Here is an 18,108-nt window from a genome sequence, read left to right on the forward strand (position 1 = left end):
GCCGGGTGTCCCCGTGTCCCCCCCCCCCGCCCTGTCCCCTCCTGCCATGACCTGGCGGCGGCTGCACGGCCCCTTCACCCGGGCGGGTGAGCTCGGACCCCGCCGGGGGGAGGCTGGGGACGCGCTGGGGGAGCGGGGGCCGCTAAAAATAGGGGCTGGGATTAGGGTCCTAAGTCGGGAGGCCTTGCCTGGGGGCCGGGGAAACCGCCCCTAATCGCCTTGGCTGCTTGGCGCGTGGTTTTACCTCCTCTGCAAAGCCTCCCTGCTAATTAGGATTAATTTTGATTAGCTCTGGTGATGCCTGCCCTCCGCCTCACCGGCTGTGGTGCCGTGGTTAAAACCATAGGAACAGGGGAATATCCCTGCATGTCCACGTCCCTCGGCATCCAGCTCCTTTGCTGTCCACCTTGCTTGATGTCCATCTCCCTTGGTGACCACCTCCCTTGGCATCCACCTCCCTTGCTGTCCACCTCCTTTGGTGACCACCTCTCTTGATGTCCACTTCCCTCAGCATCCACCTCTCTTGCTGTCTGCCTCCCTTGGCGTCCACCTCCCTTGGCATCCAACTCTTTTGGCATCCACCTCCTTTGGTGACCACCTCTCTTGATGTCCACTTCCCTCAGCATCCACCTCTCTCAGCATCCACCTCTCTTGACGTCCACCTCTCTTGCTGTCCGCCTCCCTTGGTGGCCACCTCCCTTGGCATCCACCTCCTTCAATGTCCACCTCCCTCGGCATCCACCTCTTGAAGTCCACCTCTCTTGGCGTCCACCTCTCTTGGCGTCCACCTCCCTTGACGTCCACCTCCCTTAACGTCCACCTCCCTTGATGTCTACCTCCCTCAGCATCCGCCTCTTGGCATCCAACTCTCTTGGTGTCCAACTCTCTTGGCACCCATCTCCCTTGATGTCCACCACCCTCAGCTTCACCTCTTGGTGTCTACCTCCCCTGGCTTCCAGCTTCCTTGGCGTCCACCTCTCTTGTTGTCCACTTCCCTCAGCATCCACCTCTTGGCATCTGCCTCCCTTGGTGTCCACCTCCCTTGGCATCCACCTCCCTTGCTGTCCACGTCCTTTGGTGACCACTTCTCTTGATGTCCACTTCCTTTGGCATCCACCTCTCTCAGCATCCACTTCTCTTGGCGTTCACCTCTCTTGCTGTCCGCCTCCCTTGGTGACCACCTCCCTTGGCATCCACCTCCCTCAATGTCCACCTCCCTCAGCATCCACCTCTTGACGTCCACCTCCCTTGGTGTCCACTTCCCTTGGCGTCCACCTCCCTTGGTTACCACCTCCCTTCATGTCTACCTCACTCAGCATCCGCCTCTTGGCATCTGCCTCCCTCGGCATCCGCCTGTCTTGGTGTCCAACTCTCTTGGCACCCATCTCCCTTGACGTCCACCACCCTCAGCTTCACCTCTTGGTGTCTACCAACCTTGGCTTCCAGCTCCCTTGGCATCCACCTCCCTTGTTGTCCACTTCCCTCGGCATCCAACTCTTTCGGCATCCACCTCCCTTGGTGTCCACATCCCTTGGCATCCAACTCTTTTGGCATCCATCTCCCTTGGTGTCCACCTCCATTGATGTCCACCTCCCTTAGCATCCACCTCTTGGCATCCACCTCTTGGCATCCACCTCCCTTGCTGTCCACCTCCCTTGATGTCTACCTCCCTCGGCATCCACATCTTGGCGTCCACCTCCCTCGGCATCTGCCTCTCTTGATGTCCACCTTCCTTGCCATCCACCTCCCTTGCTCTCTGCCTCCCTTGCTCTCCGCCGCCCTTGGCATCCACCTCCCTTTGTGAGCATCTCCCTTGGTGTCCACCTCCCTTGAGTGGCCACTGGCCCTCGGCCCTGACTGTGGCATCGCAAAATGTGGGAGTATGCACCAGACCCCCCTGGCCAGCTCCATCCTGCCATGCTCTGCTGGCTGGGATTCAAAACCGTCTTAGGAGGAACCTGGATGATCTTTAAGGTCCCTTCCAACCCAAACCATTCTGTGATTTTATTCTGTGATTCTATGATATGTTGAGCGTCTGAGGGACCTGGGGCTCTTCAGTCTGGAGAAAAGGAGCCTGAGGGGAGACCTTATTGCTCTCTAAACCTGCCTGAAAAGAAGTTGTAGTGAAGTGGGTGCTGGTCTCTTCTCCCACGTAACAAGAGATAGGAGGAGAGGAAACGGCTTCAGGTTGCACCAGGGGAGGTTTAGATTGGAGATGAGGAAATATTCCTTCACGGAAAAGGTGGTGAAGCATTGGAAGAGGCTGCCCAGGGCCGTACTGGAGTCACCATCCCTGAAGGGATTAAAAAGATGTGTAGATGTGGCACTTTGGGACAGGGTTTAGCAGGCGTGATGGTGTTGGACTGATGGTTGGACTTGAGGATTTCAGAGGTCTTTTCCAACCTTAATGATTCCACGTCTCTATGTTACTGCTGCAGAGAGATAGAAAACCTACTTAGCGATGTGGTTTGGCAGTGGAGTTGATAGTGCTGGATTAAGGATTGGACTCGATGATCTTAAAAGGTCTTCTCCAGCCTAAATGATTCCATGGAAATGCGATGCGTGGTTGCCTTGCTGGGCTGGAAACCACACAGAAGATGTAAAAAGCCCCGTATCCACCAGATCTGGTCTCTCAGGCTTTTTATCCTCCTTTTCTTGTGGTTTTTGAGGGTTTCAGGTTGCTGCTGGAAGCAGAGATGTGGTTGCAGGGCTGGGAGAGTGGAGAAAGCCTGGTATGTGCTGGCCAGCTGGTTGTAACTGGGAGCAATTCCTTGAGATCAGGGCATGGATTTAACCAAATCTGAGCTCCAACATCTGCACTGCTCACATCTCAAAGTGATCATCTCCAAGTCCTTTTTTACTTTCTAAATCAATTCTCGTTTTCTCCTGCACAGAAAGGGAAGGGATGCATTTGGAGGAAGGTGAGAGGAAGCACCTGCAAGTCTGGTTTATTTATTTGGGTTTATCTCCCAAAGTATTGAGACCTGGGATCACAATCCGTGTGCCTTTTCTCGCTGTGGTTCTGAGCCTTTTTTGGGGAAAAAAGGGAGTGGGGTAAAGGAGAGCATCTCCATCATCCCAGTGCATCAAGTTGCATCAGGGGAGGTTTAGATTGGATATTAGGAAAAATTTCTTCCCCAAAAGGTTGTCAAACACTTGAACTGGCTGCCAGGGAAATGGTGGAGCCACCAGCCCTGGAGAGATTTAAAAAATGTGGAGTTGTGCTGTTAAGGGACACAGTTTCGTGGTGGTGTTGCCAGTGTTGGGTTTACCGTTGGACTCAATGATCTTAAGGGTCTTTTCCAACTTAAATGATTCTGTGATTCTATGAGGCAAAGCAGGGGCTGGAGGCAGCAGTTGTGCGGACTTCATCCAGAAGAAGAGGACCGTTGCCTGCTGAAAGTGAAATCCCATCTAACTCCAAGACGGAGTGGTTTTCTGGAAGAGTTGCCTCAACCACACAAGCGCTGGGTGTGTAATGTGAGTGTAGCACTGGGGTTTTACGCCTTGATGTGCATCCACATCATCCAAGAGCCTCCGTTCTTGGTGTCTGTGGGCACTACCAGCTGCGGAGGTGATGGGTTTGAGGAGGAGGGTGGGCTGAAGACTTCCAGAGGCCACTCCCAACCCGAACAAGCCGCTGCCTTGACCCACCAACTGCAGTTTGTTGACCTTGGTGGGTCTGTAAGGGCAACGTGCAGAGCAAGGGACAGTTGTGCCACTTGCTGAAGTTCCAGGCTGACAGTATTTGACTGCAGCTTTGCCAGCCAGCCAGGAGAGCAGGGAGCGGAGGAGAAACCGTGAGAGGGGATTAAAGACCAGCAAAGGGTTTTCATTGGCTATCTTAAAATTGCGGCTTGGTAATTAAGGCATTAGGCGGCTCAGAAATAGCTCAGCTTTCTGCCAGTTCGCTTGCCTCTCGCTGCTGCCAGGGGCTGGGCTTTTTAGCTTGGCTGAAAGGGAACAAAACCAGAAGGTAAGGATGCATTGGAGCTTGCTCCCAGCCACTGCTCAGCCCATTCTCTAATCCCATCCCAGTATGTCCTGGATTGAATGAAATGGTTGTGAGTGATTTGGGCATCTTTAAATTCTTCATTTCCTATCGTTGCCTGCTAAAGGATGGATAAAATCAGGAAGGAGGAGAGAGAAAAGCTCTTTTTCCTACAGCTGGGATGTCCTCCAAGGAGACCTTATAGCAGCCTTCCAGTACTTAAAGGGGGCTACAGGAAAGATGGGGAGGGGGTCTCCATCCGGGACTGCAGGGATAGGATGAAGGGTGATGGTTTTAAGCTGAAAAAGAGGAAATTCAGATTATATATGAGGAAGAATTTTTTTCCTGAGAGGGTGGTGAGGCACTGGCACAGGTTACCCAGAGAAGTCGTGGCTGCTCCATCCCTGGAGATGTTCAAGGCCAGCTTGGATGAGGCTTTGAACAACCTGATCCATGGCAGGGGGGTTGGAACTGGATGATCTTTAAGGTCCCTTCCAACCCAAACCATTGTGTGATGTGAGCATCCTGGCTGGGCTCTGCAGGCAGGAACCAGGACTTGTTTGTCTGGAGCAGTTTGTGTTGGCACAGCAAACACAAAAAGTGGAGGGAAAGCCGTGAAAGGGACAGATAGAATCCTTGCTGGTATCCAAATGTTGCATGTGGGGGCTCTTAGTGACTACCGAGCGAGGAGCATCACTTGGGAACAGCCCTGTTAGGAACTGCACTGGGATAAGGGAGGATGAGGCACTTCGTGTAGCTCCTCTTTCTCTACTGGAGTGTTTCATAAATGATGGTCAGAGCTTGCCTGTTGTATTTATGTGGGTGAGAGGAGCTGGCAGAGGTTGAAGAGGGGGAGATGCTTTGGACAGCTCGGCAAGGGCCTTTCTGCTTTCTTGCTGCCAGCATGGAATAGAATCTTAGAATGGTTTGGGTTGGAAGGGACCTTAAAGATCATCCAGTTCCAACCCCCATGCCATGGGCAGGGACACCTGCCCTGCCCATGGTGCCATCCAACCTGGCCTTGAACACTTCCAGGGAGGGGGCATCAACAGCTTCTCTGGGCAGCCTGTGCCAGTGTCTCACCACCCTCATTGTGAAGAATCTCTTCCTAATGTCTAGTCTAAATCTTCCCCTCTCCAATGTAAAGCTCTTATTGTGTTTTGTATTGATCATTTAGACTAAACCTTTGCTGTATGGAAATTATCAAGGTCTATCGGAAAGGTAGGACGGGTCCCCAGAAGGATTTCCAAGGGTTTGTTCAGCCTTGTTGTGGTTTTTTTCAGAGTGTGGAGCCTGATCCAGCAACGTGGCCGTGCCCATAGGGTGGGACTGGTCAAGCATCCTCAGGGAATAGAGGGAAACCCGTGTAGTTTCCTAGCTGTTGTGCTGCCTGATAGCTGTGCAGGAGGGATTTAGGGATGAGGAGGTATCCTCCTCATGTGGGCTGGTGTCAGGGAGGCAGCCTGGCCAGATTAGCCAGCACGATCTGCCGCTGAGAGATGGGGAGGAGTTGGCGTAAGGCTGTGTAAAAGGGTTTGTCAGGTCAGGGTGACATTGCTATCATCTGATTTAGTGGAAAGATATTGTCTTGTCTGTTGGCAGATTGTTCCCAAGGCCTCACCCAGCTGACGAGGCCAAAAAAATGCACTTCCCAGGGCTTTACTGCTTGCAGAAAGTCTAATTGATTTAAAATAGGACAAATAGGCTGCTTGGCTTGTCCTAGTCTGGTCTCCGTCTCTGGCTTAGAAGCTGCTGAGTTGCTGTTGATGGATGAGGGTCCCCAGTGGAACCCCTTGCACTGTGGGACAGGATTTTGTTCTTTGCTGTCACGCTAATAATTCACCTTTCTGCCTTCTCAGAGAGGCAGGCACATGAAAATGCCTTGGTTTTCCTTTCTGGCTGAAGAGACAACTGCAGGAAGAGTCTGTGTGGCCCCAGGCTGCCTTTGTTTTCCTGTACCAGGATCTAAACCCTTCGATCTTGCCACCAGACACCTTGAGCTGGAGCTGGTCTTCCAGGGAATCGGGAAACAAACCCCAAAGCGTGTTGCTGTCCTAGATCCCACCCACATTCATAGAGTCATAGAATCATTTGGATTAGTAGGGACCGTGAAGGTCATCTAGTCCAACCCCCCGTCAGCGAGCAGGAACATCTTCAACTCAATCAGGTTGTTCAGAGCCCCATCCAACCTGACCTTGAATGTTTCCAGGGATGGGGCATCCACCACCTCTCTGGGCAACCTCTTCAAGTGTTTCACCACCCTCAGAGTAAAATATTTCTTCCTAATATCTAGTCTAAACTTCTCCTCTTTTAGTTTGAAACCCATCACCCCTTGTCCCGCTGCTGCAGGCCCTGCTAAAACGTTTTTCCTCATCTTTCTTCTAAGCCCCCTTTAGTATTGGAAGGCTGTCTCCTTGGAATCTTTTTTTCTTCAAGCTGAACAACCCCAACTCTCTCAGCCTCTCTTCATAGCGAAGGTGTTCCAGGACTCCAGAACTGGTTCAGACCATGTACCTCTTATCAGCAAGGACAATTGTAGTATCCAGGCCCAGTATCTGCGCATGTCCTATGATGTTTCCAAATGCCACCAAGCCCAGACAGCATTTTCCTCATGTTTCCCTAGGTTTTGGTTCCCAGAGCTAGGAAGCGTTGGAGCTCTGCCACCCAACCTTGGTGGCAGAAAATGGAGCTAGGACAGAGCGAGCTTGAATTATCCTTGTTTAGTGGCAGCTGGAGCCTCATTTCCCCCTCCTTTAGGTCACATCTTATGAGTTTAGTCCCTGGAGAATTAAGTGTCCGTGCTGCAGTGATCTGTGTCCCTTCTTTGTCCAAAATATTTGTTCCCTGGATAAGAACTGGGGCCAGCAGCGGAGCAAGGTGCTGCATTGCTGGTGGCCTCCGTTGCCCGCTTCCCAGAATGATATCCGAGTCCTCAGGGCTCCCAGCCTGGCTTTTTCGGCACAGTACAGAGGTAGCAGCTCCCACTCTCTTCAGTGTTTGCTGATTTAATAGTTCTTTGCATTTCCCAGTATTTCCTGCTCTCCCAGTTACTTCCTATCAGCTGTAGGCTTGACATTTCTCATCACTTCAGATTTGCTTGGAGGATCTTGTATCTGAGAATCAAGGATAGACACTGTTTTGTGGGGCTGAATGCCTCTGGGAATCCATAGCTATGTTTTCCCATGGATGTTTCTAACCAGACACGTATTTTTCTGTCTCTCCAGCCATGCAGGGACCGAGACCAGTGGTTCTGAGTGGCCCATCGGGTGCAGGGAAGAGCACTTTGTTAAAGAAATTGCTTAAAGATTACGAGAACATCTTTGGCTTCAGCGTCTCCCGTGAGTATCTGTATGTCTTCTGGGAAAAGCAGTGGAGAAGTTCAGCCGGTAGCCCAGAGCCTGCTTCTGTAGCTGTATTCATGCCCCAAATAATGGGCTTTGGGGGCTGGCTTGTGTCCTAGGCTCTCTGTGGGCTCTTTGAGATGCTTAAATAAGTCAGGATACTTTTTACTACTTGTATTGAGCAGCAGGTCTAGGATTTGCCTGGATTCTCCCCATCACTTGCGTAGGTTCCTCCTGCCATTGCTCTGGTGGTTTGTTGACTTTTTCTGCTTCAGTCACTAAGTGCTGGCCAAGGGTCCTTTTTTTTCTACCTGGGATGGTTCCCTGTAATGTGAAAATGACTCCTGGCTCGTCAACTCGGTCCACTTACACCTGGCAGTGCTGAAGTCCATCCACAACAGAGTGAGTGCAGGGAATTTCCTTCAGGCAGCTTGGCTCTTAAAATACTGACCTTGTTTCCTTTTTATTGAGCGACACCTTTAAGGTTCCCCTCAGAACTCAGGCTGTGTCCGCAACTCATTCACCTGATTTTCCTTGGAACTCTACAAGGTGTTTTAAGTATGTTACTGATTTCTTTTTTACCATCCGAATGCTTTGGATTCTACAACTGAAATCATTGCTTTGAGATCCTCGAGATTTGGATTCTTTCTGCCACGAAAGGGCAAATACTGGATGTTTAAAAATTTAATGTTACTGGAGATGAAAAAAGCTATAAATTTTATCTTTCCTTTTATGTGTTGCATCCCATGCTCTTGATTGAGCTCAATGTCTCATCTCAATCCAAACAAAATCTTATTGCTTTCCCCAGGGTTGCCTCTTGGTAGGTATATTTCTCCTCAATCTCCATAGGCCACTTAGACCTTGACAACTGATGCTTTATAAAAACTTACAGGTGATCAGAGCCTTCCTGCATTAGGTTAACTTCTGCCAGTCCTAAGTAAAATAATCAGCCTTGCCCTTTGTGGTGACCGTCAGCTCCTTTTTGGTTTGCAGAGCACGTTCTTAAAATAAGACTCATTTGAACGACTTCCAGCAGGATTCAAAGGCTGTCGGGTTTATTCAGCATGAGGTTGCCCTTATTCATTAAATCTGGCTATTTTAAGCACCTCTGTAGGTGCTGCGTGATCTTTTAAAGTGAAGATCGCTCTGCGAAGTAGGGCACCGCTAATTCCCCTGAACTGAGACAGAGGTCTGAGGAGCATGTCTAGGATTACACAGGAAGGCTGTGGCGGAGCTGAATCATAGAATCACTGAGGTTGGAAACGTCCTCTAAGACTGTCCAGTCCAACTGTCAGCTCGACACCACTGTGCCTACTAAACCATGTCCTGAAGCGCAACAGCTACACACTTTTTGAACATCTCCAGGGATAGGGACTCCACCATTCAGCCTTTACAGTCTTAATTGATTCTTCGATTTAAGGCAAATCCTGCATGTCGTTGCATGCTGCACTAGCTGATTGCTGAAGCTTTGATCATTTTAAATAGAGGATCAGCTTATGACCCGATGGGGTTAATCTGCTGCCTGTGTCTTTGAGATGATTACTTCCTTTGAGATGATTACTATTAAATATTGAGAAAAAACATTGCAAAATATAAAACAAATAAAAAAAGGAAAGGAAACTTTGAAGCTTATGTACAGAGCAACGCCGGGGCTAGCGAAGCAAATGCTAGTCCTAGATTACTTATTGATTTAAAATTTAAAAAAAAAATAGTAAAATAAAAAACACAAATTAATGTTTTATAAACCCGGGGGAAAAGAATTTTCAGCACAGTACAAAAATTTAAAGCATTCCTTACAAAAATTTACAAGGATGTTTCTTGCTTGCAGATACCACGAGGCAGCCAAGAGCTGGAGAAGTGAATGGCAAAGGTGAGTGAGTTGCAGTGGGGTCTCTTTAATCGTACTCAGTAAACAAGTCACCTGGAAAATGCTGAGTTTCTACGTGAAGTGCATGGAATGGTTTGGGTTGGAAAGGACCTCAAAGATTATCCAGTTCCACCCCTTCTGCCATGGGCCGGAATATCTTCCACTGGATCAAGTTGCTCAAAGCCCCATCCAGCCTGGCCTTGAACACCTCCAGGGATGGGGCATCCACAACTTCTCTGGGCAACCTGTTCCAGTGCCTCACCACCCTCGCAATTAAACATTTCTTCCTGATACCTGATCTAAATCTCCCCTCTTCCAGCTTAAAATCATTCTCCTTCGTCCTATCCCTAGACTCTCTGATAAAGAGATCTCCCCAGCTTTTCTGTAGGCAACCCCACTAGGTTTTTAAACCGTGGCTCTTGGTTTAAGTGCCCTTGTCCATGCTTGGTCCATGAGTGGCTTGGTTTTCCCAAGTGCCAGGTCACTCTGGTGAGGCACCTCAAGTGCACGCAGCTTTGGGAAGTGCTTAATGAGATGCCTTTATCCGTATTAATGACTTGTGTGCAGCTGGCTGGCTGCTTTTCTCTTTTCTGGTTTGTTAGCATATTTCAGAGAGGTTTGCACTTAATTGCTGATGGCAGTTTGCACTCTGAAGTGAAAGGGAGGCATTTTAACAAAAGGTAGAGAAGCATTCTTTTTTTAATTCATTTGGTTTTGATGTTCCCTTTTATCTTCCTCTGTCTCCCATCCCCTTGTAGTCTTTAATCATAAATGCATTCAAATTAAAGGTCCCAGCAGCCCTGCAGTGTTCCACACCTGTGGGGAGGAAGTTTCCCACTGCACCTGCAAGGGGCTCAAGTTGTGCCAGGGGAGGTTTAGAGTGGATATTAGGAAAAAAATCTTTTCTGAAAGAGTGGTGAAGCATTGGAAGAGGCTTCCTAGGGAAGTGGTGCAATCTCCTTACCTGGAAGTGTTCAAAAGAACGTGTAGACGTGGTACTTTGGGACATGGTTTAGCAGGCACGGTGGGGTTGGGCTGGTGGTTGGTTTTGATGATCTTTCAGGTCTCTTCCAATCTCAACAATTATATGATTCTGTGTTTTCTGGCCACACAGAACACTTCAGAATACTTGGAGCAGGTCTCTGGGCAATTAGAATGATGCTGTATGTGGTAATAAGAAAGCAGATACTTGCAGTCTCCTAGTGTTGTCCAAAGTGGATTTTAGGATACTTCTCCAAGCACCCATGAGCGTAATTTTGACCGTGATCCTTACCTTCAAAGCTGTTGATTTCTGGCTGTTATTTCCTGCTTTCCCTATCCAGATTACCACTTTGTGACCAGAGAGGAAATGCAGAAAGAAATTGATGCTGGGGAATTCATCGAGCACGCAGAGTTCTCTGGAAATATGTACGGGACGAGGTACGCGGTTCAGATGCTGTCGCTGCTGAGCCCGGGTGCTGGGAGCTGAGATGATGGTGGAGGAAAGAATATTTGAAATTAGCAACACTGTTTTCCCCCAAACACTCAGATCCTGGCCACAAGCAAGGCATTTTATTCTGATAGTGGGGTCCTTGTTGGCTCTATTGAGATTGCAAAATTAACTCTTGCAGAGAGTTAACTTTTCGCAGTTAAGTCATCGATGCATTATGAGGTTCTCTATGGAACCATAGAATGGTTTGGGTTGGAAGGGACCTTAAAGAACATCCAATTCCAACCCCCTGCCATGGGCAGGGACACCTCCCACTGGATCAGGTTGCTGAAAGCTTCATCCAACTGGGCCTTGAACACCTTCAGGGATGGGACATCCATGACTTCTATGGGCAACCTGTTCCAGTGCCTCACCACCCTCAGAGTCAAAAATTTCTTCCTAATATCTCATCTAAATCTCCCCTCTTTCAGCTGAAAACCGTTCCCTTTCATCCTGTCCCAGCACTCCCTGATAAAGAGCCCCTCCCCAGGTTTCCTGTAGGCCCCTTGAAGTACTGGAAGGCTGGTAGAAGCCTCCAGTGTTTTAGGGCTGTTGAAGTAGTTCATGTACTTAATGCTTTTCTTACACAGGGTTGATTTTCACAGTCTGTTTATGCTCCTTAATGTTTTCCAATTGTTTGTAGAGATTAGTGGTGAGAATGGAGACTTAATCTCATTATCCCTGCGCTATCTAATGATCTGAATTGCATGAATTCAGGAGCAGAAGAGATCATATCCATATTCGCTGTTGTGAAACAAATATGCCTGCTGCTTTAGCAAAGTGGCTGCTTAAGAACAGATAAATTGCATGGCACCCTCCACTGGGGTTAAAGAGTTAGCAGGATTTTAAAATAGCATTGCCCTCAGCTCTGGGGCTGCTGATCAATAAAACATTAAGCCACAATGTTAATTAGAAGTCAGATATCTTATGTAATTACTCTGAGAAAATCACGGCACTATAGTAAAGGATCCGCTAAGGAGGAAAGGTAGATGTTTCTGGAGATGTTTCATTACTTGCATTAAGGAAATTGGCCTGAAATACTTTTCAGGCGGATTTTTCTTAACGAGCTGAATGTGCACGTGTGTCGCCGTCGTCACCACAGCGAATGGCAGCCTTGTAGGGGTCTGGCCAAGCTCCTTCTGAGGAGCTTGGCCTTGATTATTCCAGTGTCACTGGTTTGGCAGGAGAAGCAAAAGCTGGCAGCTCGTCTTCCAAATACCCAGCACTGAGGAGAAATTGAGTTCAGGCTCCTTAATCTCTGACTTCATCCTGCGTAGGACAGGCTTCCTTGCTCCACGTGTGTCCTGCTTAATCCAGCCTGGTGGAGGCAGCTGCTCCCCGATGCCTGATTCACAGGTGGAGTGGCTTTTGGTGCCTTTTCCTTAGGGTGGGTACTAAGAAAACACCTTATTGCTCTCTACAATTACCTGAAATGAGGTTGTAGTGAGGTGGGTGCTGGTATCTTCTTCCAAGTAAGAAGTGATAGGATGAAGGGAAATGGCCTCAAGTTGTGCCAGGGGAGGTGTAGATTGGATATTAGGAAAAATGTCTCTACTGAAAGAATGGTGAAGCATTGGAAGAGGCTGCCCAGGGAAGTGGTGGAGTCACCATCCCTGGAGGAGTTCAAAAAACATGTAGATGTGGCACTTTGTGACATAGTTTAGTAGGCACGATGGTGTTGGGCTGATTGTTGGACTTAATGATCTTAGAAGTCTGTTACAACTGTAACGACTCTATGATTCTGAGACATTTCTCCTCCTCCAGAGGAGGCCATAAAGATGATCAGAGGGCTGAAGCACCTCCCATAGGAGGACAGGCTGAGGGAGTGGGGGTTGTTCAGCTTGGAGAAGAGAAGGCTTCAAGGAGACCTTATAGCGATCTTCCAGTACTTAAAGGGGCCTACAAGGAAAGCTGGAGAAGGACTCTTTATCAGGGAGTGCAGGGGTAGGACAAGGGGCCACAGTTTTAAGCTGAAAGAGGGGAGATTTAGATATTAGGAAGAAGACTTTTTGTGTGAGGTTGGTGAGGCACTGGCACAGGTTACCTAGAGAAGTCGTGGCTGCCCCACCCCTGGCTGGATGGGGCTTTGAGCAACCTGATCCAGTGGAAAGTGTCCCTGCCCGTGGCAGGGGAGTTAGAGCTGGATGGTCTTTAAGATCCCTTCCAACCCAAATGACTCTACGGCTATAGAGAATCTCTGTCGAGAGTCCTTCAGGAAAGAGCAGGGGGTATGGTGATCAGTGCATTGCTGGAGAAGGGCATTGTCAGTCTTTTTGCTTTTTGGTGAAGGTTCCTCCTGTGCAGGGCAAAGGCAGGAGCTTCACGGAGTGGACTTGAGCCACACTGCTTGTGAGATAGTGACACATTATCCATTTCCACTCCTTCATCGTGGGTTTACCAGCCTCTCTAGCAAGAGCCAGCAGGTCCCTGCTCCACCCCAGGGACCCAGAGGATGCCTGGGGAAAGAAAAGTTGTTTACCAAGAGCAGAGCAGTCTCTTTCTTTTCTCCTGCCGCTGTTGGGCTCAGGGGAGCCCTGTGAGGCGAAGACCTGCTGCTGGAGGGGGGAAACAAACCAAACCCTCAGTGCTGTAGCTGGACTCTGACCCTTTCCCTCTTTTCTCTGTCTGCAGTAAAGGTGCCGTGCAGGCTGTTCAGGCCCAGAACCAGATCTGTGTCCTTGACATCGACATCCAGGGCGTGAAGAACATCAAGAAGACAGACCTGAACCCCATCTACATCTCTGTGCAGCCACCGTCCATAGACATCTTGGTGAGCGACCGCCTTCCTTTGCCGTTAGGCAGTTAGAGGTAATCAGCATCTTGCTTGGAAGCAATAGGTGTATTGATGTATGTTTTTTTAGGGCTGTGAAATAGATGGGAAGGACATTGCTGAGCACACTGCTGCTTGTGCCCACTCTTAACTCCCCAACCTCTTGCTCCCAGGGATAAATTTTCCTGTGCCCTGGTTTTTGAGTCCATCACACAGTTTCCATACCTCAGCACGTTTGCTTGCATTGGATTATAGACTCCATTGCAGCTTGGCCAGGCTTTAAATGCATTAATTGTCTTTAACACTGGGGAGAGGAGGAGGTTTTCGTGCTGAGATCTACCTCCAGCTCTTAAAGTTAAACTGAGGGAGGCTGGTTCTCTGCAGCATCTGAAATTCTGTACCCCTCTTGTCTTATGGGGCCCTGTGTAAATAATGATCACAACGTGGCTCTGGGAGAAACCAAGTCATGGTCATGGTCCAGAGAGGGATGCAGATGTGTCTGCGACTTGCTAGAGCTGCGCAGTGAAAGCCACGACTCCTGGCTCTCCCCTTTTGCTCTCAGTAGTCAGACAGTCTGTGTTTCTCGTTGAGTTTATGGAGGAGGAAGTCAACAGAGCCCAGCAGAGAGATTTCACTTCCAGCAGTGCCTGGGGCAGGGGAAAACAGAGACTGGGAACCTAAGCTGTGCGTAGGACCTCTTGAGCCCAAACTGAGCTTGGCTGCTGGTTTGTTTTAGGCAGCAAACAAGGTCCCTCACCCTTTGCAGAGTGTTATTTCAGCTGCCTGTGGTCACCAGTGGTAGCAAACATCTCCTGTAAGGGGGCAGACAGCACTGGCTTGTGGGGTGGGTGGTGGTTTCTTCACACAATGTTAGGGACACGCGTTTCTTTAATATAATTTATCCTTGGGTTTAGGAAAAAAGACTACGTGACCGGAAAACTGAGACGGAAGAAAGTTTAAGGAAGCGTTTGACTGCAGCCCGTGTAGATTTGGAACTTAGTAAGTCCGAGGGCCTTTGAGTGATGTGTGCAGGGAGAGCAGATGCATTGGTAATGTAGAATCATAGAAACACTGCGGTTGGAAAAGATCATGAAGGCCAACCGTCAGCCCACCACCACCTTGCCTACTAAACCATGTCCCAAAATGCCACATCTACACGTTTTTTGAACACTTTTGGGGGTGGTGACTCCACCACGTCTCTGGGCAGCCTCTTTCGATGCTTCACCATTCTTGCAGTAAAGACATTTTTCCTAATATCCAATCTAAACCTCTCCTGGCACAACATGAGGCCATTTCCTTTCATCTTATTGGTTGTTACTTGGGAGAAGAGATCAACGCTTACCTCACTACAACCTCCTTTCAGGGAGTTGTAGAGAGCAATGAGTTCTTCCCACAGCTTCCTCCAGACTAAATAATCTCATTTCTTTCAGCTGCTCCTTATAATACTTGTCCTCTAGACCCTTCACTAGCTCTGTTGCCCTCCTCTGGACACGCTCCAGCAACTCAGTGTTCTCCTTCTAGTGAGGGGCCCAAAACTGAACCCAGGATTTGAGGTACAGCCTCACCAATGCCAAGTACAGGGGTACAATCACTTCCCTGGTCCTGGTGGCCACACCATGGCTGATCCAAGCCAGGATACTTTTGGCCTCCTTGGCTACCTGAATCACTGCTGGCTTATGTTCAGCCAGCTGTTGACTAGCCATTTAGGAGCTGTTTTTTCCATGAACATCTGACGTGTTCTCCAAGAAGTAGTGGCTGGGCTGCAACGGTAGCTGAGTTTGAGCTGAGCACCATACTGCATTGTTTCTCCCAGCGGTTCCTTGTGGGTGGTTGGCAGAGAAACTCACTAGCAGTGGCTGAAATAATAATATTGAAATGCCCCAAGAACTCAGGTCTTTCATGAGAAGTGACACAGGTATGAAACGTGTTCCCTTCTAACGCCTCTGTCTTCATCTCCTTCCCCAGGTAAAGAACCTGGCCTGTTCGACTTGGTGATTATTAACGATGATTTAGAAAAAGCCTATTCTGAATTGAAGGAGGTACTCTTGGAGGTGAGTTATTCGGGGCTTTTCTGCCTCGCTTCCTGAGCAGGCACGGCCTCTAGGCTGAGCAGGTGAGGGTCTGTCTATTGGCAGCCACAGAAACTTGGCCTCATGCCCACAATTGTTCAATGTTGAGCTTTTGAGAGACACAGTTGAGCACCGATCGCGTGTGAGTGATGGTGGATCGGTGGCCTAAGAGTGGGAAACCGATCCAGCACAGTACTGGCTTGGGGGCAAAATAAATATGCATCCCTAGGGCATGTGGAAGGGATGGGCTGTCTTTGAAGAGCCTCAAAATCAAAGCTTGCGTTGTCCCTAAAGGCTCATGCATACTCTAGGCTTGGTCCTACAATGCTGTGAAGTTGAGCTGGTTCTATGATAGAATCATAGTATGGTTTGGGTTAGAAGGGATGTTAAAGCCCATCCAGTTCCAGCCCCCCTGCCATGGGCAGTGACGCCTGCCACTGTTTCTGGTTGCTCAAAGCCTCATCCAACCTGGCCTTGAACACCTCCAGGGATGGGACATTCATGACTTCTATGGCAACCTGTTCCAGTGTCTCACCATCCTCACAGGAAAATATTTCTTCCTAATAGCTCAACTAAATCTCCCTTCTTTCAGCTTAAAATCATTCCCCCTTGTCCAATCACTGCATTCGCTGATAAAGAGCCCCTCCTTATCTTTCCTGTAGGCCCTTTCGGTACTGAAAGGATCATCTCTCATGGTCTCCAGAGCTGTAAAAATAGGAGTTGTTCTCAGAGTAGCAGACACTCAGTTGTTTTCCTGATCTCCTTGCAGGAAATCAAGAAGACCCAAGAATCCAGGAAGTCCTGAGCTGAGCCTGCTTGGACCTTCTAACTTTGCACATCATTCCTGAAGCACGTCACACCATTTTATTCCGAGACATTCCCTTTAGGCTGATCCTGTTCCCAAGTTGCCCTAGGATGTTTCTATTAAAAGGAAAGAAAACAAAACCCAGTCACGCTTGTGTTTCTGTTCACCACATGCTTGGTGTGGGCTCTCCCAGGTTTGTACCTCAGAGGGATGTTTCAGAAGCAATTGCTTGGGATCTTTTGTGGAAGGGCAGAGCCGTTCTGTGAGACTGTGGAGGAGCTGTCTGGGCACCTGTGGCCCTGGCCTGTGGCTTAGGGTCCCACTGCAGTGTTTGAGGAGGTAGATGTGCCCAGCTAAAGCCACTCGCAGGAGGGGAGCTACGCAGATCGATGTAACCACGTGTCTGCCTGCAGACAGAGGGGCTCCCGTCTTTACTGACCCTTGATATCACAAGTGCCTGCATCCTCTTGGTCCCTCTGGTTCCTGCTTCCTTTTGCAGATCCAGGTGTTTCCCACCTTCTGTGCCTGCCACCCCCAGCCTCTGCAGTGGTTTGTGGTGTCGCTGCGGCTCGGCTGCTCCCAACAGCCCTTGTGAATAGATGAGTTGGTTTAGTAAGCTGAGAGAAGGGAATGGTTGTGGGATATGATCTATCCACTGCCCTTATTTCCGGGGGAAAAGTATTGAGCTGCTTCTCCTCTGCCAGCGATCCTGTAATGCACGTTTGCTTGTTCCACTTGAGTTTAGGCGCAGATAGATTTTGAGATGCTCTTATAAGTCGGAGGAGAAATTATTTCTTTCCCAAGCTGTGCAGCCTTTTTGGATGTTGTGATTGAGGGCAGCAATAAATCCCTTTTTCTTGGAGGGATCATAGAATCATAGATTCACTAGGTTGGAAAAGACCTCTTGGATCATCGATCCATTTGACCTAGCCCTGATCCTTGTACTGGTCCCTGACTTGAGACCTGGAGAGCTTTGCACTTCCAGCATTCATTAGCCTTAACCTTGATGCTTCCATGTAAGTTCTGAGCCCTTTGGTCCCTCCAGCAGGTTTTATGCTGAGCCTCCTTGGAGGGGCTGGTTCCTCACTGACTCCCTGTATCCAAAGCACCTCAGCCTTCACCAGAGGTAAGTGTGGGAGAGAGACAAGCAACATTGCACCTGATACCTCGGGGAGGTCAACCTGGGTTTGGGCTACAGGGAAAGAACAGTTGCTGCTAACAGACACTCTTATCCCAGAGCCTGTTGTCCTGGAGGGGACAGGTTGTTTGCCTTTGATCCTTGAGGAAGGACAAGTCATGCAGAGCTCCTGTCCTACAGGTGATGGCTTCCATCTATCTCCCCACAAGCCAAACCCAGGTCAAGCTAGCCTCGTGCAGACCATGCACAGCTGGACCATGCAGAGCCAGCTCGATACTTTCTCACCAAAATATACTTTCTCCTGTCTTCCCAGGACACGAGTGTGCCATACAGCTCTTGTATTTCATCCTTTTCACATCCCATCTCTCCAGTTTGCTCAGCTGCTCTTCTCCAGTGTACCTGCAGTCCCACTCTACAAGTCCAGCTTCCATGCTATGGACACCATTAAGCAGAAGCCAACCGTGGGCAATCCTTTCTGTACCTTGCATGTATTTAGAGAGATGATTTGATCCTTCATCTCTGTTTGGCTGCTTTAAATATCTTTTATAGATTATACTGTGAAATCCTCCTTTCTGTTCATAGAATCATAGAATGGCTTGGGTTTGAAAGGACCTGAAAGACTGTCCAGTTCCAACCCCCTTGCCATGGGCAGGGACACC

General features: G+C 49.0%; 2 protein-coding genes across 4 annotated transcripts in view; one reads left to right on the top strand and one right to left on the bottom strand.

The window, feature by feature from the left end:
* The window catches only part of C6H1orf35 (chromosome 6 C1orf35 homolog), a 404,048-nt gene that overhangs the window by 8,598 nt on the left and 377,342 nt on the right, over window positions 1–18,108 (bottom strand). The window lies entirely within an intron of this gene.
* Window positions 29–16,451, top strand: GUK1 (guanylate kinase 1). 3 transcript variants are annotated; one of them, XM_069859205.1, is made up of 8 exons: window positions 29–86; window positions 7,216–7,329; window positions 9,161–9,202; window positions 10,522–10,618; window positions 13,299–13,437; window positions 14,352–14,436; window positions 15,403–15,488; window positions 16,276–16,451. In XM_069859205.1, exons 1-8 carry the CDS (start codon window positions 47–49, stop codon window positions 16,309–16,311), a joined length of 639 nt encoding a protein of 212 aa, XP_069715306.1. In that variant the 5' UTR covers window positions 29–46; the 3' UTR covers window positions 16,312–16,451. The 3 variants fall into 3 exon arrangements, with proteins under 3 accessions (XP_069715306.1, XP_069715308.1, XP_069715307.1); XM_069859207.1 differs by lacking the exon at window positions 29–86 and adding an exon at window positions 3,359–3,480; XM_069859206.1 differs by lacking the exon at window positions 29–86 and adding an exon at window positions 3,848–3,976.

The sequence above is a fragment of the Phaenicophaeus curvirostris genome, chromosome 6 (assembly GCF_032191515.1).
Source record: "Phaenicophaeus curvirostris isolate KB17595 chromosome 6, BPBGC_Pcur_1.0, whole genome shotgun sequence".
Taxonomy (NCBI): domain Eukaryota; kingdom Metazoa; phylum Chordata; class Aves; order Cuculiformes; family Cuculidae; genus Phaenicophaeus; species Phaenicophaeus curvirostris.

Bases quoted from the DNA above. Each gene is read 5' to 3' on its own strand.
- GUK1 (XM_069859205.1), top strand. From the start codon at position 47: ATGACCTGGCGGCGGCTGCACGGCCCCTTCACCCGGGCGG. The intron at 87-7,215 runs GTGAGCTCGGAC...CTGTCTCTCCAG, and splicing joins CGGCCCCTTCACCCGGGCGG to CCATGCAGGGACCGAGACCA. The intron at 9,203-10,521 runs GTGAGTGAGTTG...TTCCCTATCCAG, and splicing joins TGGAGAAGTGAATGGCAAAG to ATTACCACTTTGTGACCAGA.